The 19,332-nt window shown below is 41.9% G+C and overlaps 1 protein-coding gene across 6 annotated transcripts in view; it reads right to left on the bottom strand.

The window, feature by feature from the left end:
* The window catches only part of C6H10orf90 (chromosome 6 C10orf90 homolog), a 252,619-nt gene that overhangs the window by 26,035 nt on the left and 207,252 nt on the right, over positions 1-19,332 (bottom strand). For 5 of the 6 annotated variants that reach the window (XM_059730041.1, XM_019482863.2, XM_059730043.1 and 2 more), the window contains 4 exons: positions 17,726-17,851; positions 11,597-11,890; positions 7,724-7,905; positions 5,789-5,990 (listed from right to left, as the gene is read on the bottom strand). In XM_059730041.1, the coding sequence (XP_059586024.1) occupies positions 5,789-5,990; positions 7,724-7,905; positions 11,597-11,890; positions 17,726-17,851 (804 nt within the window). The remainder of the gene's footprint in view (positions 1-5,788; positions 5,991-7,723; positions 7,906-11,596; positions 11,891-17,725; positions 17,852-19,332) is intronic. The other variant, XM_059730042.1, reaches the window with a different exon arrangement.

The following is a 19,332-nucleotide window of genomic DNA, read 5'->3' as shown; positions in this document are numbered from 1 at the left end:
GATTAATAATGGCACTGTACTTGGTAAGTAAGTGGCCTATGAACTTCAGGTAAATGAACCTTGTCAGGTCTACCAGGACTTGGGACTTTTGGAACAGGTTATTCATTCTCATCTCCATGACACACACAGGGATAAGAAGATTTTTAGTCTTCTAAGATAAGCAAGACAAATGGAAGGGAGGGTACGATGCTACTGCCTTTGTTATCCCACTGGAATCATAATTGCTAATAAAGAAGAAAAAGAACAAGCCAACTTTATTAAAAAAAAAAACAACCTGAAAAACTAAAATAGTTTTTCTGTTAGGAACTTGAGTTCAAAATTATATACCCTTAAATGAGTGTATTACTCTTTCTGTAATATTAGAAATGTGTGCAGTATCTTACATATGAACTAAGATGGTATAAACCCCCTCTCAAGAAGCTGACTTTTTAGGTTGCCTTAGGAAACACAAGCAGCTAAGAAGCTGGTCATGAAATAAAGGGAGTATAATAATCATGAGTTGGTCAAATTGTCCTCTTTTCCCAGCTGACTTTTGCTGATAGACATTCTGATGAAAAGTGACACCATTTGGGCATAACATACTAATTTCATAGGAATCTTGTGTTGGAGACAACAGCTGAGATTCTTGAAGATGCCTGTTTCCAAACTAAAATTAAGGGAATTGTCTATCCAAATCCTCTAACAGCCTAGAGATGCATTTTTATTTCTTTAATATAGGGTTTTAAAATACCATTAAAAAGTCCTTAGTTGTTTTACCAAATAATCCCCTGTCACTTCCATGGGCCTTTGTCTCTCCTGCTGTCTTTCTGTGGGGGCTTGGTATAAGATACTTATTTATTTATTTATTTATTATCAGGTGTCTTATGGACATGCTGCTTGAGAGGGGCTGACATGAATATTCATGTGCACAAACACATCCTTTCCAGTCCTATGTACCTACTTTTCCAAATTTTAAATGCTAAAAGGCATTTTTCAAGAATACAATATTAAAGCAAGATAGCACTTACCCATATTGCAAACAAAACTCCTGAAATGCTAATATCATTAATGACACTGGGCATTTGTAGAATGGCTGCCATCAGTAGAAGACTCAAAACACCAACTGTGAGAACTCAGTGGAAATTAAAGTATGCTTAAAGACTTGTACACAGACCTCTAAACTGCAACCCAAACATATAAGTTTAATCAGGGAGCTAAAATGTACTATTTATCCATAAGTGGAATTAATATAACAGATGTGACAGTTTCTACCCTTATGAGACTCTTTAGACCTCACAAATAGAAAATTACATATGACTTTCTTTGAGGAACAAGTTGAGGCAGGTAAGTTATGGGAACAAAAGCTTCTCTTTCGACATATTTATCTTTGGTAACTAACCATTAATAGAGAGAGAGAGTCATTTACTTGAACAATTAATGAGCACACTTCAATATTATGTTTTTATTAGTCATTGAAAAAGCATAGCAATTAATCTTTAATAAATATTCAAGGAAAGTTTTGTATTTTAATTTTTATTTATAAAAAAAATGGTTTGGGGGCCTAAAAAGTGATCTAACAACAAGGAAAAACAGTGTCTTTTTCACTTCTTGTCTTTTTTAGTGTTCTCCTGCAATGCTATCTATACCCTAGTTACCCTACAAAAAAATCCCTTCTTAAATCCTGTTTCCCTGCCTTCATTGGCCTTGGAGAACAAGTAGATTTTTAACATCATAGTTATGAATGGCGAATTCCTGCCCATGTTGAAGTTAATGGGAGTTTTGACAGTAACTTCAATAGGGCAAGAATTTCTCTTTGAGCAAATGAACCTGGTTAATTAAGTGGGGAAGATACTTTTAATCATCTCCTTTTTTGTTCGTTTGAGGTGCTTTTTACATTTACTCAGCTCTAAAGCATAATCTATATTCCAGTTCTGCAGCCAATTTAGAGTAAAATATATTATGCTACTGAACCAATTACATATGTTTAGCAACAGGAATTAGTATTCTCTAAAGCAACAAGGTAAAAGACATTAACAGGAATAATGTTAGAGTCTAGGATTAAGGGGGGAGATGATGCAATCTTTAAAACAATAAAACACCATTTTTTCTTTAGGCCACTGACACATGTGCACTTGGAGTAGGTTAAGAACTCCAATAGCCAAAAGGGTAAGGGTTGACCCACGGAAATCTATTAGGGTGCAGACAGAAGTGACCATTTTCACCCAATCTGGCCACAGAAAGCAGCCTATAGCTGAGGCCAAACACGTGTGCATGCAGACTGCTTCAAAAATGGCCAATCGGGTGAAAATCTGAACCCTCATTACATGAGGGGCCAGATGAAGATGTTTCAAAACAGTGTCTTCTGTAACTTGTGTCTGCACGGCCTGCCAGCCTGTTGCTATTTTCAGAATGGGAGGGGAGAAAGGGAGTGGAAGGAGTTTGGTCTGGGGTTTTTTCAGTCCTAGTTGGTGTATTGGAGCTCTCCCCCCTGCCCCTGATGGGGGGCCTCCAATTTATCCATCCCAACCTCCAGCACTGGGGTGGGGAACTCCTAGAATGAGCTCCCTGTGCTCCCTTTCCCCCCTCCCATTATGAAAACTTTGCGGCCTCCAAGAGAGGAGGGGCCACGTCTAGGGGAAACTGACTGCAGGCTCCCAGCCAACAGCTAGATTCCCCTCCTCCCTGGAACCAAAAGTGAACTTCTGTGAAGCCTGGGCGGGGAGAGGGGGGGATTGTTATAACCCAGAATGCTTCCTACAGTGGGGAGCTGCACTTCTGTCTGCACCCTAAATTTATGCTTAACCTGCAAAGGATATTCTTCCCCTCCCCTTGACTTCCTACCCTCTCTTAGGCTTCTGCCAGTCTCTGGAATTGAAGGAGTGAGCACCTTTCTGGCACTGCTCCAGCTGAGTTTAATTATATGAAGATATTTATATATAAACAAAAATAGACAAATATAAACAAATATAAATAAACAAATATGAATCATATCTTTATAAATATACTATTTAAATATATTTATATATTCATTTATATTTATTTATCTATATACTTAAACATATTCAAATATGAATAATATATTTATAAGTAATGTATTATTGATTATATGAATAAACAAACATAAACAATTATAAACAAACAAATATGAGCAAATATAAGCAAATATAAGCAAATATATAAAAATTTACATACGACTAGAAGCGGCCTCCCAAGACATCCATTTAGTTCTCTGCATGCGGGCAACCATTTATCTAAGTCCTAAAAATTATCCAGACCAACTAACCACACACTACCATACAAAGCACATAATAAAACCAAAGACACTGTGCAATATGCCACATGTTAAAAAACCAGGACAGACAAGGACACTAACAGTGCCCTACCACTGCAATGGCAGAGAAATTTGTTAATATATGCTTAGAGGAAGACCATATCTCATGTTATAAAGAAAAGCAAAACTCAAACACCTTGCTAATCTGACCTGGGGAATTACCAATGAGTAATTTGTAGTCCTTCCTAACTCCAGGTCTGGCAATCAGTTTGACCCTGAGCAGAAGAACAAGACCACCCACTGAGGTACTTGAGAGGTTTTTAAATACCAGCAGGACCTCCAGTGGGTTCCAGTCCGAACTGCCATATTTAGCTGTGGCCAATGTCCAATGCTAAAAAACCCCATAGAAGCCTGTAAAGATTCATGAGAGCAAACCTTTTTTTCATAGCTTCTGCAGACAGCCAGCAAAAACCCTGAAGCATTGTACCATCTTGTCCAGAGAGAGAGCAAGAGAGAGAGAGAGAGAGCTCTCAACTCCAACGGGGGGGGGGGGGGGGGGGAATACTAGAATTCAATCCACATTACCTGTACTGATTACTGATTCAAGAATCCCTGTTCTGTCATATCTTCCATTAAATGACATACTGGGCTGCATTGGTAGGAGTGCTGACAGCAGGTCAAGGGAAGTGATTCTTCCCTCTATTCAGCACCGGTGAGTCCACATGTAGAGCACTGTGTTCAGTTTTGGGCCCCCATTACAGAAAGGATGTGGAAAAATTGGAGAGAGTCCAGCAGAGGGCAATGAAAATGGTTTGGGAGCTGGGGCACATGACTTGTGAGGAAAGAATGAAGGAACTGAGCTTATTTAGTGTAGAGAAGAGAAGACTGAGAGGGAATTTAACAGCAGCCTTCAACTACCTGAAGGGGGGTTACAAAAAAGATACAGCTAGACTGTTCTCAGTGGTGGCAGATGACAGAACAAGGAGCAACAATCTTAAGTTGCAGCAAGGGAAGTTTAGGTTAGATATTAGGAAGAATTTTCTCACTAGGAGGGTAGTAAAACACTGGAACAGGTTACCCAGAGAAGTTGTGGACTCTCCATCCTGGAGATTTTTAAGACTCGGCTAGACAAAGCCTTGACTGGGATGATCTAGTTGGGGATGGTCCTGCTTTGAGCAGGTGATTGGACTAGATGACCTCCTGAGGTCCCTTCCAACCTTAATTTTCTATGATTCTATGATTCTAGCTGGTTGAATTTCATCTTGAAGTGATTCAGGTTCTTGTCCCCTATTAGAAGACGATTCTAAAACTGCAGTTTTCTAATAGTACTGGCACTGATTCAACTTTACTAACTTTAAAGAGTCCCTTTCAAAACAGTAGCATGAATACTCCAATCAGAAAAATCACTTGAGCACTTGGGATGGTGGCTAGTGTAGGCATAGGGAAAACATCTGCATTTTTGCATTTTAACACTTTGTCAGCAGAATAGCTGAAGACTGGGTCTGCTTGCAGATATAAAAAAAAAAACAAAAACAAAATGGCACCTTAAACTTGGTGCGTTTCCACACCAAGCCCCGCACATATCCAGAAGAGGCAGCACCTTAGCTGGATCCAGCCTGCCTGACATCTACATAGGTTGGGCACTTTAGTGGGGCTTTCATGGTGCTTTTATCTAATAGCTGATTGAATCAGCTTTAGCTAATAGTGCCGAAAAGCCCTGCTGCTGAAGCACCCAATCTATACAGATGGTGCAGAGCTAAGTCAAAGTAATGTGCTGCTTCTTCCAGTAAAGCACTTTTTTTTAACACCTGCAAGCAGCCAAAAAGTCTTACTGTAGTGCACTTATTTACTGTGAATTTACTGTGCTAAACACACAAAACTACTGAAAGCTTCGTTAATCTGGTTTCAGAAAGTTTGCAGACTTAACTGATCTAAGTCAAAATATTAAGAGGAACACAAATCAAGTAAATAAATCTCCAGATTAACTATGCTTTCCGTATGTGAATGGTATTAGTACAGGAAAAACTGGTTCAGCTGAAAGGTTTTGATAAGGCTACTAAGTAAGGCTGTGTCGGAGGCTTCTGGGACAAGTGTACATGCAATAGCCTTGCCTTTCCTTCCATAGTTAGAAACTGTGTCCTTTCTTCCATTTGGCTTTCTCTATACCTTTCTCTGTAGCTACCTCTGCCACCAGTTACTAAACTTTCTGTGTGTCCAGGAAGTAGCAAAAGGGAGGGATCTACAGCCCAGACTTGTTGCCAACATTGCCCTTTGTGCCAAAGAATGAAAATCCCCAAGACAGTATTTTCTTCAAATAGAGAATGAGGAAAACAGTCTTAGCCATGAGTCTCTCTCCTCTCTCCCTTTCTTTCTGCTTCACAGCAGAGTTTCTATTTAAACCTTAGTGTAGGTGGTGACATCTCAACTGGCAAAGTAACAACAGTGGATCTGCTGATTTTTCACCAAAAGCTAACATGGAAATACTGCAAATGAAACAAGCTTCCTAAGACAGTTATAAATCTGGACAATTCCACTTACCACTCAAGGGGTGAGGAATGGTATATTGCTTCTTTTTACTGGAAATGGAATTAGAGGAAAGTTTGCGAGCGAGAAGAGCTCCTTGTTTCTTTCCAGGGCTCTCGCTGTGCTGGGCTCTCCTCATTTGTACCATGTGTTCAAGTTTTTTCAACCGTTCTTGTGAACGAGAAATAAACTTTGGTTTATGGACTTCCAGAGCCTCCTAACAAAACAGAGAAACCATTTTTTTTAAAATAAGCACTATAAAAAAGACAGAGTCATGTATCTAAGGTGTTCTAGTAAGAGATGCTTCTCAGTAGTTAGAGTAAGCAACCTCCTTCCATTCATATTTTGCTTGGAAAAATTGGTTTGGCTTGAAAATTTGTCAGATTTACTCTAGAAGCAAGAGAATATTCTGCACAGTTTCAAGCAGATTTATAATAGTGGTCTTGAGTTACATTTTTTTTTTTTAACAGAATTATCCTGATAGAAGATTTTGACTTTTGGTCTCTTTCTCTGGCTTGCTCTATTTCAAAAGTGTGTCATGTCATTACATGCTTCTGTCATCACGAGCGGTTCATAAACTTTTTTTTTTCATTATTTAAATCTCAAAAAGGAAAAACTAAAAGAAAATGTGCATGAATCAGTGACTTCACTGGTGCCTGATCCTAATTGGGCACTTCCATATGTGAAATTAAAATACCTGAATACACCCTGGTGCAGTTTGCGCTGGAGTTTATTGCTCTTGGGCATTGCATTTACATGTGTACCCAGGACTGCAGCACGTTGAGCCAGGTTATAGCAGCCCTGGTTAGCAGGGTGCCCTGGCAGTTATCCTGCCAGCCCAGGGTTGCTCCGACCTGACTCAATGTGCTGTGGTGGGGCGGTCTGGGGTATGCGCGTTTCAGTGTGGGTCTAGCCAGCAGGCCGCCCCCCAACTTTTTCATGAATTTTCATGCCTCAGCCAACCTCATCAGCGTCTACCCAGCATCTAAATAATGACGCTGCAGGATAGCACTTGTGTTAGAACAGCATTTATTAATTTACTGCAGCCTAATAGGGCCACATGTGAAGATGCTGAGACTGTATTGTGAAACTAATTAGTCAATTCCACAGTAAATGTCTCATGTACATGGGTCCATCAGTGCTACTCAACCAATGAGTCTGAGACTTGATAAGGATGTAGGTCTATGCCACTGCACATAGGTGGTGCATGCACACCCCCTGAGATCATCCGTGCACCCCCTGGAAGCACCAGCTGCAAACCAGAAGTGCTGGCGGAAGTGCACTTCCTGTTTCGCTGGTTTTGCCACTGGCCCCAGTCAGCAATCAGCCATGGGGGGACTCCCTCCTGGTCAATGACTGGGACCCCTGTTGGTGATCTGGTGCCCTGCCAGACTCAGGTGGCAGCAGTCGCCTATGCTACTGCACCAAATGAAATAACAGTAAATTCCCTATGTTTTTAAGGTCTGACAGGAGCTTGATTAGGGGTTACCATACATGTTGGGTAGCCATACATGTTGCTGAGTAGGACTCAGAAGTTACAATGGAGCCAGCATGTACTAGTAATTAACTGTGGTTGAGAGCTGTGTTTGGACTTGTATTGTTTAGGGATTTGTTTGAATTATCTCCAAGGCAGCAAAGGTTTGAGGACCAAAGTGTTCAGTTTAAAAGAATATCATTGTGAACCCTGCTTTGCATGATACCACTGGGCTTCTGAAACTGTGGAAACAGTACTTATTCCAGATAGAATCCAATTCCTTGCATGCTTTTGTAGGCAAGATGATCTAGTGAATCGTCCAACAACAGATGCAAGTGACAAACACACTACTGAAACGGGGAACAGAAAAGGAAATGTGAACTTCCGCCCTCAGCAAGTTCCCAGGAAGCAACCATCAACCATGAAAAATCAGTCCCAGAATTAACAGTTAGCAAAGAAAACATTTGATATTTTACCCGGAGAGTCAGTGGGCTTGATGGAATGTTCTCAGGCTCCGAGCAGATTTCTGGCTGGGTGAATGCTGCTTGCTTCTCATGAGCAGCAACTGGGGAGTAAGCTGCGGATAGCGCTCCCCCTTGTTTTTCTCTTTTCTTGCATTCCTTTATTTTGTCATCTGAGCCACAGAATTTGTAATCACCTGAGAGAGATTTAAAAGTTCATTAATGGTGCATGGTTAAGTTTTGATTGGGTTCTGCACCTCATTAGACAGGAAAGGCAATTTCTGAAATAAGAATGCCATCGTATTATTAATAGGCCTCATTAAGCAGAACAGATCAGACCTAATCATAGGTGCTAGTCACTGCCCTGAGACACAAGAAGCATCTTTCACATTAAGCAAGAGTCATGATTAAGCACAATTACACCATTTGGATACTTAGCTCTGTTTAATGTTTGCTTCCTATGAAGCGAGACACGTCCATAACACATTGACAACATGTAGAGCAAAAATTATTGCACTGTAACGCCCATACTTTGAAGACAATTTAGATTTATTGCACTGATAATGGAAAATAATATATTGTTATAGAACTTAATTGCATATCATTTCTCTTGGACCACACTGAGCTTTTGCTAAGAATTCATATTGTTTTCTCATTGCTAATAAAAGTGTTTACTTTCTTTATCCTGTTTCTAGGCATCCACACCACTCTGTAGTGCTGTGCCTCTAGGAAAAGCTAATAAGCCAACTGTTAAAATGCATTTCAGCAACTGTTCTCAATTCAGTAGGTCCTGTAATCAGATTTTTAAATGATGTTTTCATTTATGATATTTTATTGCTCTTATGATCCATATTTCCTGCATATCTCAGACCCAAAAGAAGAATTGTGTCCAAAATGCAGACAGCTTGCAAAACAGTTGACAAGGTTTTCATTTTCAATTCAAAATTAATCTACAATAACAAATTAACTTCAGAAAAAACCCATATGTGTCACACTTAAACAGTGACACTAATTACCTCTTTCATGCCAAATAATATGATTTCAGGAATGAAGTATCTGGGAATAAAATCCATTACTGTTTTATTTCAATGTATTTGTTACAGCAAACTGAAAATATTTTTCCCTTTGTGACATATTGTAAACATTATGCTGTACTTTTAAAAATATCAAAATTATCTATGTTATTGAGTGCATCTGATAACATATAATAAAATCTTTATTCCTTTCCCACCTATTAATTCTTTGCTTTTTTCAAGCAATCTTGGGCAACATTTTGAAACCTATAAAATTAATTTCTTAACTAAAAAAGGTCTAATTTTTAAAGGGAATAATTACTTTCAGCTCTAAAAGCTTTCAGTGAGATATGTGAATGTTTTTCACGTCTGCAACACCAAGTTGCTTCCTGTTAGTGGGTTAATATGGATTTGGACACATAAACATAGGCACTGATTTTGGAAGACTGGCTTCTGTCATTTAAACAGATGTTATATTCTGTAGTTTACATAGGATCATGGCTTTTTTCCCATCTACATGAAATACTGTTATCACAGCAGTACCATTACATCTGTTTTAAAATGCCTGAGGCCAAAAAGGCATTCCCAGAATAACTCCTTAGAAGCAAATGGATACTAGAGCCAAATACTTACCAAATATATCTCCATTATCTTGACCTCTTAGTGTCATTCAGTCACAGGTATTTGAGTGTGTATGGAATCAAAAACTTTTGTACAAAAGCTAAAATTTAAAAAAGTTTTTTTTTCAGGTCTGTATTTGGAAGATGACAGGTACATACAGACATCCTCTAAAACAGTAGTATTATGGCACATGCAAACACTATGCCTAGACTGGTCTAAGTGAACGTAGACCAATCTAAATCTGTAAGCATACAGAAGTTCAGTACACCTAGACTGCTCTAAAAATGGTGAAAGTGAGATAAGATGGGGTGCCCAACCCTTGGCCCATAGGCCAGATGCAGCCCAAAGAACCATTGCATCTGGCCTGTGGGGATCCCCATGGGTCCGAAAATCTGGCGGAAGAGGACCAGTAGCCATTAATACAGCCACCCTCCCCTTTGCCAAATTCCCAAACCGCTTTCCCTGGGGACTGGATTAGGCCTGGGCCATGCCCCCTTTCCCCTGCAGGACCAAGCCAAGCCCTTTTTCCTCATGGACAGGATTTGACCTTGGGCCATACCTCCTCACTTGTGGGAATAGGTTAAAGCCCCTTCACCCCCATGGGGCTGGGTCATGTCCCTCCCATCCTCCCAAGGCCAGGTGAAGCCTCCTTTCCCCACTGCAGGGCTGGGCTCAGGCTGGGCTGCCCCCTGCTTCCCTCCACATAGCCAGATGGTGGCCACCATGCCAGCCCTGGGCACCAGATCAGAACCACCATTCAGACCAGGCACTGTCCATCCAGCCCAGTGGGGAAAAAAGTTGAGCGACACTGGTCTAAGAGAGACCTGGTGTGAAGTACACTCAATTCAGCTCATTTTAGGTTAGACTGAGGCATTGAACTTGTGTACTGTTTTCCTACTAATTCAAGTTAGATTGCTGTTCCCCAGCATCCCAGCCTGCCTTGCATCCCCTATCCCTCCTTTGTAGGGAGGCTTGCTAGCACTTAGCCTGTGCTCAGCTGCTTCAGCCAAGTACCCAACAGCCCCTGCCCCCAGGCTCTCCCAGTGGCAAGTAAGCACAGCTTCTCTCCCCAGCCTTGCCTCCTTCCTCCAACTATCTGTCAGCCAGAGGCAGGCAACAAGGGGAAGGGAAGTGTCTGTGTCCCTTGCATGAACCCTGGGACTGGAGTCCCTGGGCCATGTCCCCGCACCCCCAACACCCTGTCATGAAGCATGCCACAATGTACATGCAGACTCCAACACTGAGCCCAGGAGAAACCCCTGGATAGGCACAGGCCCAAGGACCCCAAAGCTAGTACCACACACCTGGCCAGAAACCTCTGTGTCCCCAAGCTTGGATACAGGCCTATGGACATCAACCATGGCACCTGCACACCCAACCAGGGATCCCCATGCCTGCATGCTAGGGCACAGCTCGCATGATCCGGGGGCAGCAAGGCAGGCCCTATGAGGAGAGGCTAAGCTGGATTGACTTCCCGTCCCTAGCCTATGAAAGAAACGGCCAGCGAAATTTCACCGGCAGTTTCATTTCAATGCTATTTTGACTCATTTCGAGCTTGAAACAGCAAAATCAAAATGAAACAGAGAGCTTCAAAACAGCCTTGAAACAAAATGAGGCGAGTCAAAATGTTTCGAAATTTTTGCAACGTTTCAAGTTTCAAAGCTCAAGATGGGCTTGACTGCAGGGAAAAAGAAACTAAAGTAAGAAGAGAGAGGGGGAAAGCGGGGAAGGAGTTCTATCATTATTGACTGTGTAGCAGGCCAGTGACTGCCATCCTTTCCTAAGGCCCCTTCCAATCCCAGTGCTCTGGGGGAGGGATGGAAAAACTGCATAAAAGGCAGCATTGTTTGAACTGCTCTGCTTTCTGCCTTGGTGTCAGTTGAGTGAGGGCTTACCTTAACACACACAGAGTGTCACCCACCCATGTCACAAGTTTTGCCTGTCAGCAGCTAGGGGTGCAGGGCCCCAGAACCCCCCTGCACCGATCTTCTTGACAGCTGGCAGGCTTCGTGGCAAAGAAATGTATGTGTGTATCAAAAGCCCAATTTTATTTTTTGTTTCTGGTGTTCCTAGACCACAACAATGAATATATACAAATTGATTATGTGAAATGACTTCTGTCTAAATGACCATCAAAAAGGGGACAAACATAGACTATGGTAGTTTTACATTATTTCAGACGTATCTTTGACTCTGATCTCATTTCACCATTTAAAGCATATTCCAGATAGCCAAGGCAGGATTTGCAGCTTACCTTTGGAGAATTGATTTTTCCTGTGGAGATCATTTTCTTCTAGAACAGGTTTTGGTAAAGCCTTTATATCATACACACAATTAAATACAGGGATCTTTGGTTTTAGAAACCACTGTGCTTGAATCTCTTTGGACTTAGAGGTAGCTTTGGATGGAGCTCTCACTTTCAAAGAACCACTGGCATCAGCTGTGAATTCTTTCATGGGTGCTCGTTCTAGAAGAGAAGCAGGAGCAGTTGCACTAAACGTATCTCTATTGCACTGTTTCCTGTTGCTTCCAGAGAAGGTTTGTGTTCCTGTTAAAAATAAAATAAAATGCAAAAGATATGTGGCAAATAAAAAACCCATCTGACAATGAAGGCTGATAAAAAATGTTTTTTCCAGAGGTTTTTTAAATGTACTTAGCTACTTCAGATGTATTATTTCAGTAAATTAAGACTTTGTTCTTCAATATTAATTATTATTATTTATTTAAATAAAATGTATTAGTATAGCTGTACACCGTTGTAACATGGATATTTTTTTGCCACTGCTACTGAAGAGAAGTTCAGGATCATCAGCTTCTTCACTTCCCTGTTCCCTAAACTGACTTTTTATCATGTCTTCCTTATTTCTGATAAAACTGCATGCAATTATGAATTTAAAAATGTATAACCAGTACAAATACCAATGCTTTTGTACCACTGTTGTAAGGATTGTTTGGAATGCTGTGTTATCTATGAATCATAAGGAACATTTTAATTAAGTAGAAAAAAGTATCACAAAAGCTGCTTTCCATAAAAGGTACCGTATCAATCTAAATCACACAGGATTTTTGGGATGGGTCAATGTAAGGTGAATCCAAAACATAATTGCTGTTTGTGTCACCAAGGCAGTGCTAGTTTGGCAACAAGTGGTCAATACAGTGGTTGGATAGTGTGCCATAGTAAGGACAAGACTGTAGTTGTGGCTATGCAGGGATCCTGGTTTTCTCTGATAAAAGAAATCCCCAATTTTTGGATTAAAGAAAATGAACCTAAAATCCACATTTTTCTGTGATTAAAATGAAACACCACTAATATATAGATATAAATATAGTGGTGTTTCATTTTGATCAAGAAATAATGAGGATTTGGGGTTACTTTTTCTAATCTGAAAATTGGGGATTTTTTTTTTTTATCAGAGAAAACCAGAATCCCTAACAATGAAGTCCAAGATGGTTGACAAAACTAAAGAAGTGAGGGATTTGAGACCCAGAGTGTTAATCGTTCCAGCATGACCTCATAATACCAAGCTGTAGAAATACAGGCATTAAAGAAATAATGCTATGTTCTATCCCCATGCAGAGCTGCAGAAGGAACTAGTAACAAAGGATTTAACTTGCATAACGTGTAGTTGCCCCTTCAACTTGGAAACAGCTTTTTCCAAAAGATCATAGCATAACCCCTGCAGTAGCAGCTCCTGGTTGTAGCAGCAGCAGTAGCAGCATTAGTCAAATATTTGATTTATAGAATACTAACAATATGTTCTGCCTTTACAGAATATGAAGGGTGATCCAAGGGTTTTATAATTCAAGACAAGCAATGTGTATATGAAAACACTGTATAGAATACCAGCATGGATCTCATGGCTGAACAAGTATGTTTTTGGGAGAGAATTCAAAAAGAAGAAATGGGATGCTGCAAGTCAACAAAGGAATTCCAAACAAGAGCCTCATAGGAAAAAAGCAACATCACAGAGAGACAAGGATACAAAATGGAATAGTTGGATGAGATTTACTGTCTGCTGACACTGGGGCAATTGCATGGTCATGCATCCAGCAGCTTCCAGTTTACTGATTTCCATACATTGCTTGCAAATGGTCTACAGCAGGAGACTGACCCAAGACCTGAAGATCTGATAGGGAGGGAAGGGACCTGCAGCAATATAATGTTCAGAGTATAAGTTAGAGCATCCCTGAGGAACAGAGAAGTTCACCCTTTGGGTTTCTATGCATATTCCATAAACAGAAACAGTTTCTGGTTTTACATTGCGTTCCTTTCTCTCAAACACATTAGATTTTGTTTCTTTGCCAGTCTTTGCTGGGAGCATGTATGAGCATGCATACACACAAGCAGAGGGTGCTGGAGACAAATGGAACAAGAGGGTTGTCATAAAAATAAAAAATGTGTTACTGTTGGCATTTTGCTGAGATCCTAGGGTTCCTTTATAAAGTTCAAAGGGAAAGAGAGCGAGTATGAAAAGGAATGGGGTTTGATTTAATTTTTTTAAAAGCATCAAAGGTAAACAAAAAACCATCTGGAAAGAAGGTAGGAAAAAGTGAAGACTGCTTAGTCAAATACTACTTTATGTAGGCTCTGCAGAGAGGTGTTTTCCTCAGTAGTTGTTGAAATGTAACAATTTAAATATCATAAAAAAAGCCTATTCTCCATGCTCATTTGACTCATGGTGGAGTTTCCTAATTAAATCAAACTGGGAAATGAACACCTTGTTGTTGTCTAAGCTTTAAAGCAATCAGGTTAATAACAGGACCAATTTGGTAAATCTCTTCTCCTAACCCCCTCAAGAATTAGCCTACTAGTTGAAAAGATGCACTCAAGCCTGGCCACTCCCAACAAAAACCAGACACAGGCTCAGAAAATGAAGAAAAATGTCCTCAAAATAGATGTCAATTAATTAAGCAAACATATGCAGATGCAAATAATGTAGAGAGAAAAGAAAAAGACAAAGATGCTTAAAGCTGAGATTCCAGTCTCCCTTTTTATATTCTGGGTACATTTTCAGTGCATTGTGTGTGGGGATTAGGAATGTTACTCTCATTAAGACTATCTGAAGTTGTATATCTAAATCCTCAAGCAAGAAACAGGAAATTTATATGCCCCGCTGAGAAGGACTAGAATTGCAATGGGATGACTGAAGAGATATGTTTTTTCTATTATCCCAGCTGAAGAAAGACTTTCAAACTAATGAGCAAAGACATGACAGTGTAATACTTTGGGAGACAAGCGTAATGTGAATGTAATGTGTGTAACAGCAGGTGAAACCAGGGGGCAGTCTGCAGATGCCTGTTAATTTGGACTGAAACTGTGAGGAAACTTCAAAGGCTGGGGGGCAAGGGGAAAAGGAAGAGGACGTTTGAGGCTAGAAAAAGGGGAAGAGAGAGCCGCATTCACATGGACCCTGATCAGCCCCACACAGAGGAGTACGCAGTGGAGTTGGAGATCTCACTGGCTCAATCAGCCAGGACTGGACTGAAGGAGCTGGACTCAGACTTGGGGGCAGCTGCAGACTGCTGTATGAGCACTCTAGGGATAAAGTCTTGTTTGGGGACACCTGTGCAGGTGTGTGTGTGTATGTTTGTGTTGGAAATTAAGTTTGGTTCATAATTTGAGGTGCTTTTTTTTTTTTTTGCACAGGGGGAGTGGTTTAATAATCCTGCAAGATTTATATCTTATGTTTTTTGCTTTAGCTTAGATTCCAGAGCAGAAATTGTCAGAAGATGTGGGAAGATTTTATACAATATATACATGTGTGCCTCCAAATGGAGCCTTGTATAAAATGTAATTTATTTAGAATGCCTTGAGATTTAAAAAATATTATGTAACTAGATTCAGTGGCTGCAAGTAAAATGTTTCTTTTCATTTTGAAAGACTTTATGGGCTTGAGAAAAAAAGAGAAATTGTGGTTCCCTCTAATTAAAATGGGCCAACTGTCAGAACTGGTAACATTTCTCCAAACATATGAAACTTCTAATTGCTACCTCTGGGGTATGTGATTCTGTCAGGGTTTGAGCTACTGAGCACCATCAGCTTCCACCAGTGAGGGAGTTTAGCACCTTGCTTGACTGGGCCATTACAGAAATTAGAAGGTGGGCTATAAAGCAGAGCCTCTCTATGGTGTAATTTTCTGATCTTGGTGATGACACATAGAGAAGCAACCCTATACATCTTCTCTCTGATCTTATCTTGCCAAGCTTACTTGCTGATCATTAATAATTCATGACTCTGTACAGCTGTTAAAATGAACTTTGATCAATTTCAAAGAGTTATTTTGTCATGAATTGTCAAAAATTCATGATGAAGTAATAGGAAGTAGGTTATATAAAAGTCTGAAAAGTCTGAAAATGACCTTCTTTTACAATGGATTAAACTCTGTTTTCCCAGAAATATAAATAATCTACTTTATGGAAGTGAGAAAGTGCAAAGCCCATGGAGTAGAGCAGAACTTAGTAGGACATTTGAACCCCTAAAGGGGTGTCAAGACCAAGCCATCCTTTTAGGTCCCTTTCAATGTTTATACATATCACAAGCTACTAAAAATGTATCCCAACTGTCTAATTTTATTCATAGCCTTGGAACAAGGCTAATAGTAGTACTGTAAGTGACAAATGAAAGGGAGCATTTAGGAGGAAAAACAATCTAGTGAGTGGAGCGCTAGATTGAACATTAGGGAACTTCAGTTCTCTCTAACTTGCTGCATGAAATGGCCTTGGACAAAACACTTCAAGTCTTTGCGTCACTGTTTCCCCTGCTATTGTGTATTTATCTAGTCAGTTTTGAGCATGCCAACATTACTGGACCATGCCAGAGATGCTGCCATGAAACATATCCTGCCAACTTGCCCTCACTCCACCTTTATTTATTTTTATTTATATGATTTGTATGCCACCCTTCTGAACAAAGGCTCAGGGCATCTTAGAGCATGAGAAGCAGACCAACTTAAGAGGGAAAATAGAATAAATAAAATAAGACATTTAGGGCCTTATAGGTCAAAACCAGCACTTAAAATTGTGCCTAAAACGCTACTGAGAGCCCATGCAGATGCTGGAAGACTGGAGTTATGTGCTCCTGGTGACCCACCCCCTTCAGAAGGTCAGATGCCATGGTATGTACTAACTGTAGCCTCTGGCCCTTTTTCAAGGGCAGCCCCAAGTATAGCACATTATAGTAGTCTAGTCTTGAGGTTATGAAGGCATGGATGATAGTGGCCAGATCAGGTTCTGAAAGAAAAGATTGCAGCCCTCTCAGTAGAAAGCTAGTGAAAGGTGCTCCTAGCTACAGCTGCCAACTGAAGATCCAAGTGCAGCAGAGGATCCAGCAGCACCCAAATGCTATGAACTTGAGGGACAAGAGAAGCCTGAATCCCATCAGTGCTAGGTGCCCCAGCCCCTGCAAGTCAAGTTGTCTGGCCATCACTATCACCTTTGTCCTGTTTGGATTCAGTTTCAATTGGTTCACTTGCATTCAGTCCCCAGATGCAGTCTAGCTCTGGGAAAGGACTGAAACTGCAGAGGCAGGGTAAGAAGAAAAGAGGAGAGAGCTGAATATCATCAACATACTGATGGTACCGCACTCCAAATCTCCACACAACCTCACCCAGTGGCCTCATATATACGTTGAAGAGGAAGTGAGACAAGATAAAGCTCTGGAGGACCCCACAGATCCCAAAGGGATGACAATCACTTGGCCACCACCACCCTCTGGCACCACCCTACTAGAAAGAGAAGAACCCATTTACACCTGTCTCATGAATACCCACCAGGTCATGTGAATATTTTATCAGCACCACATGGTCAACTATATCAAACACTGCTGAAAGACTGAGTAAGATCAGCAAGGCACAATTTCCCCTGTTGATCTCCAGCTGAAGGATCATCAACTAAGTCTACAACCACAGATTCTGTTCCATATCCAAGATGAAAGCCATACTGACAAGGGTCCAGAAAAATGATGGCATCCAGATATGCCAAAAAGAGGGAGTCGGAAACAGGGCAATAACAAGATGGGGAGTCAGTATCGAGTGATGGCTTCTTGAGCAGAGCCAGACAATCAGAGGTGTAAGAGTGTCCAGTACCCTGTCCTCCCAAGTAAGACACTGAAAATCCTTGCCAACAGTAGCTCCAGTCTTTCCTGGGTGGCTTTTACAAGCCAATACAGGCATGGGTCCAGTTCACAGCTGCTTGTCTTCATCCCTCCAAACACATCCTCTGCATCAGTGGGTGGTAGCAATTTTAAATGATCCATAATAAGAGAACAAGACCACATGAATGAAATGCTAAGAAAATCTCATGCAGCTGCATTTTAGTATGTAACGGGACCATCCATGGCCCCTGTTCCAAAGGGAAGATACTGGCGCTGGGGGAACCAGCTTACCTGGATGCAGAGCTGGCCAGCCATCCCCACCAAGAGTGGAAGTGGGGACCCTGTCTGGGAAAGGAGGTGATTCCCAGGCACATGTTGAGACACAGTTCAGGAGCTGGCACTGATTGGTCCAGGAACCTGGAAGGCAGGAAGAAAAACATGCCAATTCATTCTCCCCTGGGAGGGGAGTCATGCAGGCAGTTTCAGGTGGCAGCACAGTCCATGCAGAGGCATGGAGCAGAGCTGGGAGCACTGGGGGCCTAGAACAGGACTGAACACCAAAGAAGCTGGGAGGAGAGGCAGCACAGTGAGTTCTGATGACAGGCCAGCTGACTGGCTGCATTAGGAACCAAGGCTGGGTTTGGGAAAGTAGAAGCCAAATCTGGAACCCCTCAGAAGATTGTTCAGAGTGAGGATCCAATTACCTGTTACGGACTCAGAATCAATTGAATAAAGAAATACGGGCAACCCCCGCTTAGCACTCATAGTTGGTTCAGAAAAAAAGAGCATTAAGCGGAACCCATTTTCCTCTAAAAATTTATGTAAATAAATATAATTGGTTCTGCCGCCCCCTCTCTGCCTGCCTGCCAGCTGCTCTAGCACCACCTGCCAGTCTGGGCCCTGCACTCCTGTTGCTCCACCAGCCCTGGCCCTGGGCACTGGCCTGGGCCCTGTGCTCCTGCCACCCTGCTGGCCCGGGCCCTGGGGGCCAGCCCGGACTTTATGCTCACACCCCCTGCCTGTCCTGGCCCCAGCTGCTGGCCTGGGATCCACGCTCACATACCCTAACCACCCCAGCACCAGTCACTGGCCCAGGCTCCACGCTTACCCCTTCTTACCAATGCCACCACCGCTTCTCCCTGCCCACCTGCCGACCACTCTAGCACCACATGCTGGAGTGGACTGCATGCTCCTGGCCCAGCTTCTGGCCCTGGCCCCAGCCCCAGCCCCAGGCACTGGCTCAGGCTCTGCACTCAAGCCACCCACCCCTTCTCACTGCCGCTGCTGCTTCTCCCTGCCCGCACACCCACCAGCCAGCTGGCTGCTCCAGCACCACATGCTGGAGTGGACCCTGTGCTCCTGCTGCCCTGCCCTGGGCCCCACCAGCTGCCACTCACCTCTTCATTCGACGCTGCCACCGCTGCTTCTCCCTACCCCCACGCTCAGTGTTATAATGAAACTCACTGAGTGCAAAGTGGATTCATGTAGGTATTTTAAATAAGCACTATAGCAAAACAGCGGTTAATCAAAACCGTGTTAAGCAGGGGTTGCCTGTACCTGCATGTCAGACTGACTGTAACCCAGGCTGGCTGATTGAAGGAAAAGTCCAGTCTTTACAGTCCTTTGAGCAAGGGGTCAACTGACCGAGAGTAGACTTGCTTCCCAGAGAGATTTGGGTGAGTTCCAATTGATGACGGACCATTACTCTGAGAATGGAGTGATTTATATAAGGACTGATGGAGGGCTGAGGGCTCCTCTGAGGATGGACCAATTTATATAAGTACCAAGGGGTGATTGAGAATTCCTCCAAAGAAGGAGTGATTGATTGACATAAGGACTGATTGATGACTGATAATCCCTCTAAGGGAGAAATATACCTGTGAGGTTGCACTGACCGT

The sequence above is a fragment of the Alligator mississippiensis genome, chromosome 6 (genome assembly GCF_030867095.1).
Source record: "Alligator mississippiensis isolate rAllMis1 chromosome 6, rAllMis1, whole genome shotgun sequence".
NCBI lineage: Eukaryota > Metazoa > Chordata > Crocodylia > Alligatoridae > Alligator > Alligator mississippiensis.
The sequence above is the reverse complement of the archived record's forward strand: the minus strand, read 5'-3'. Positions and strand labels throughout refer to the sequence as shown.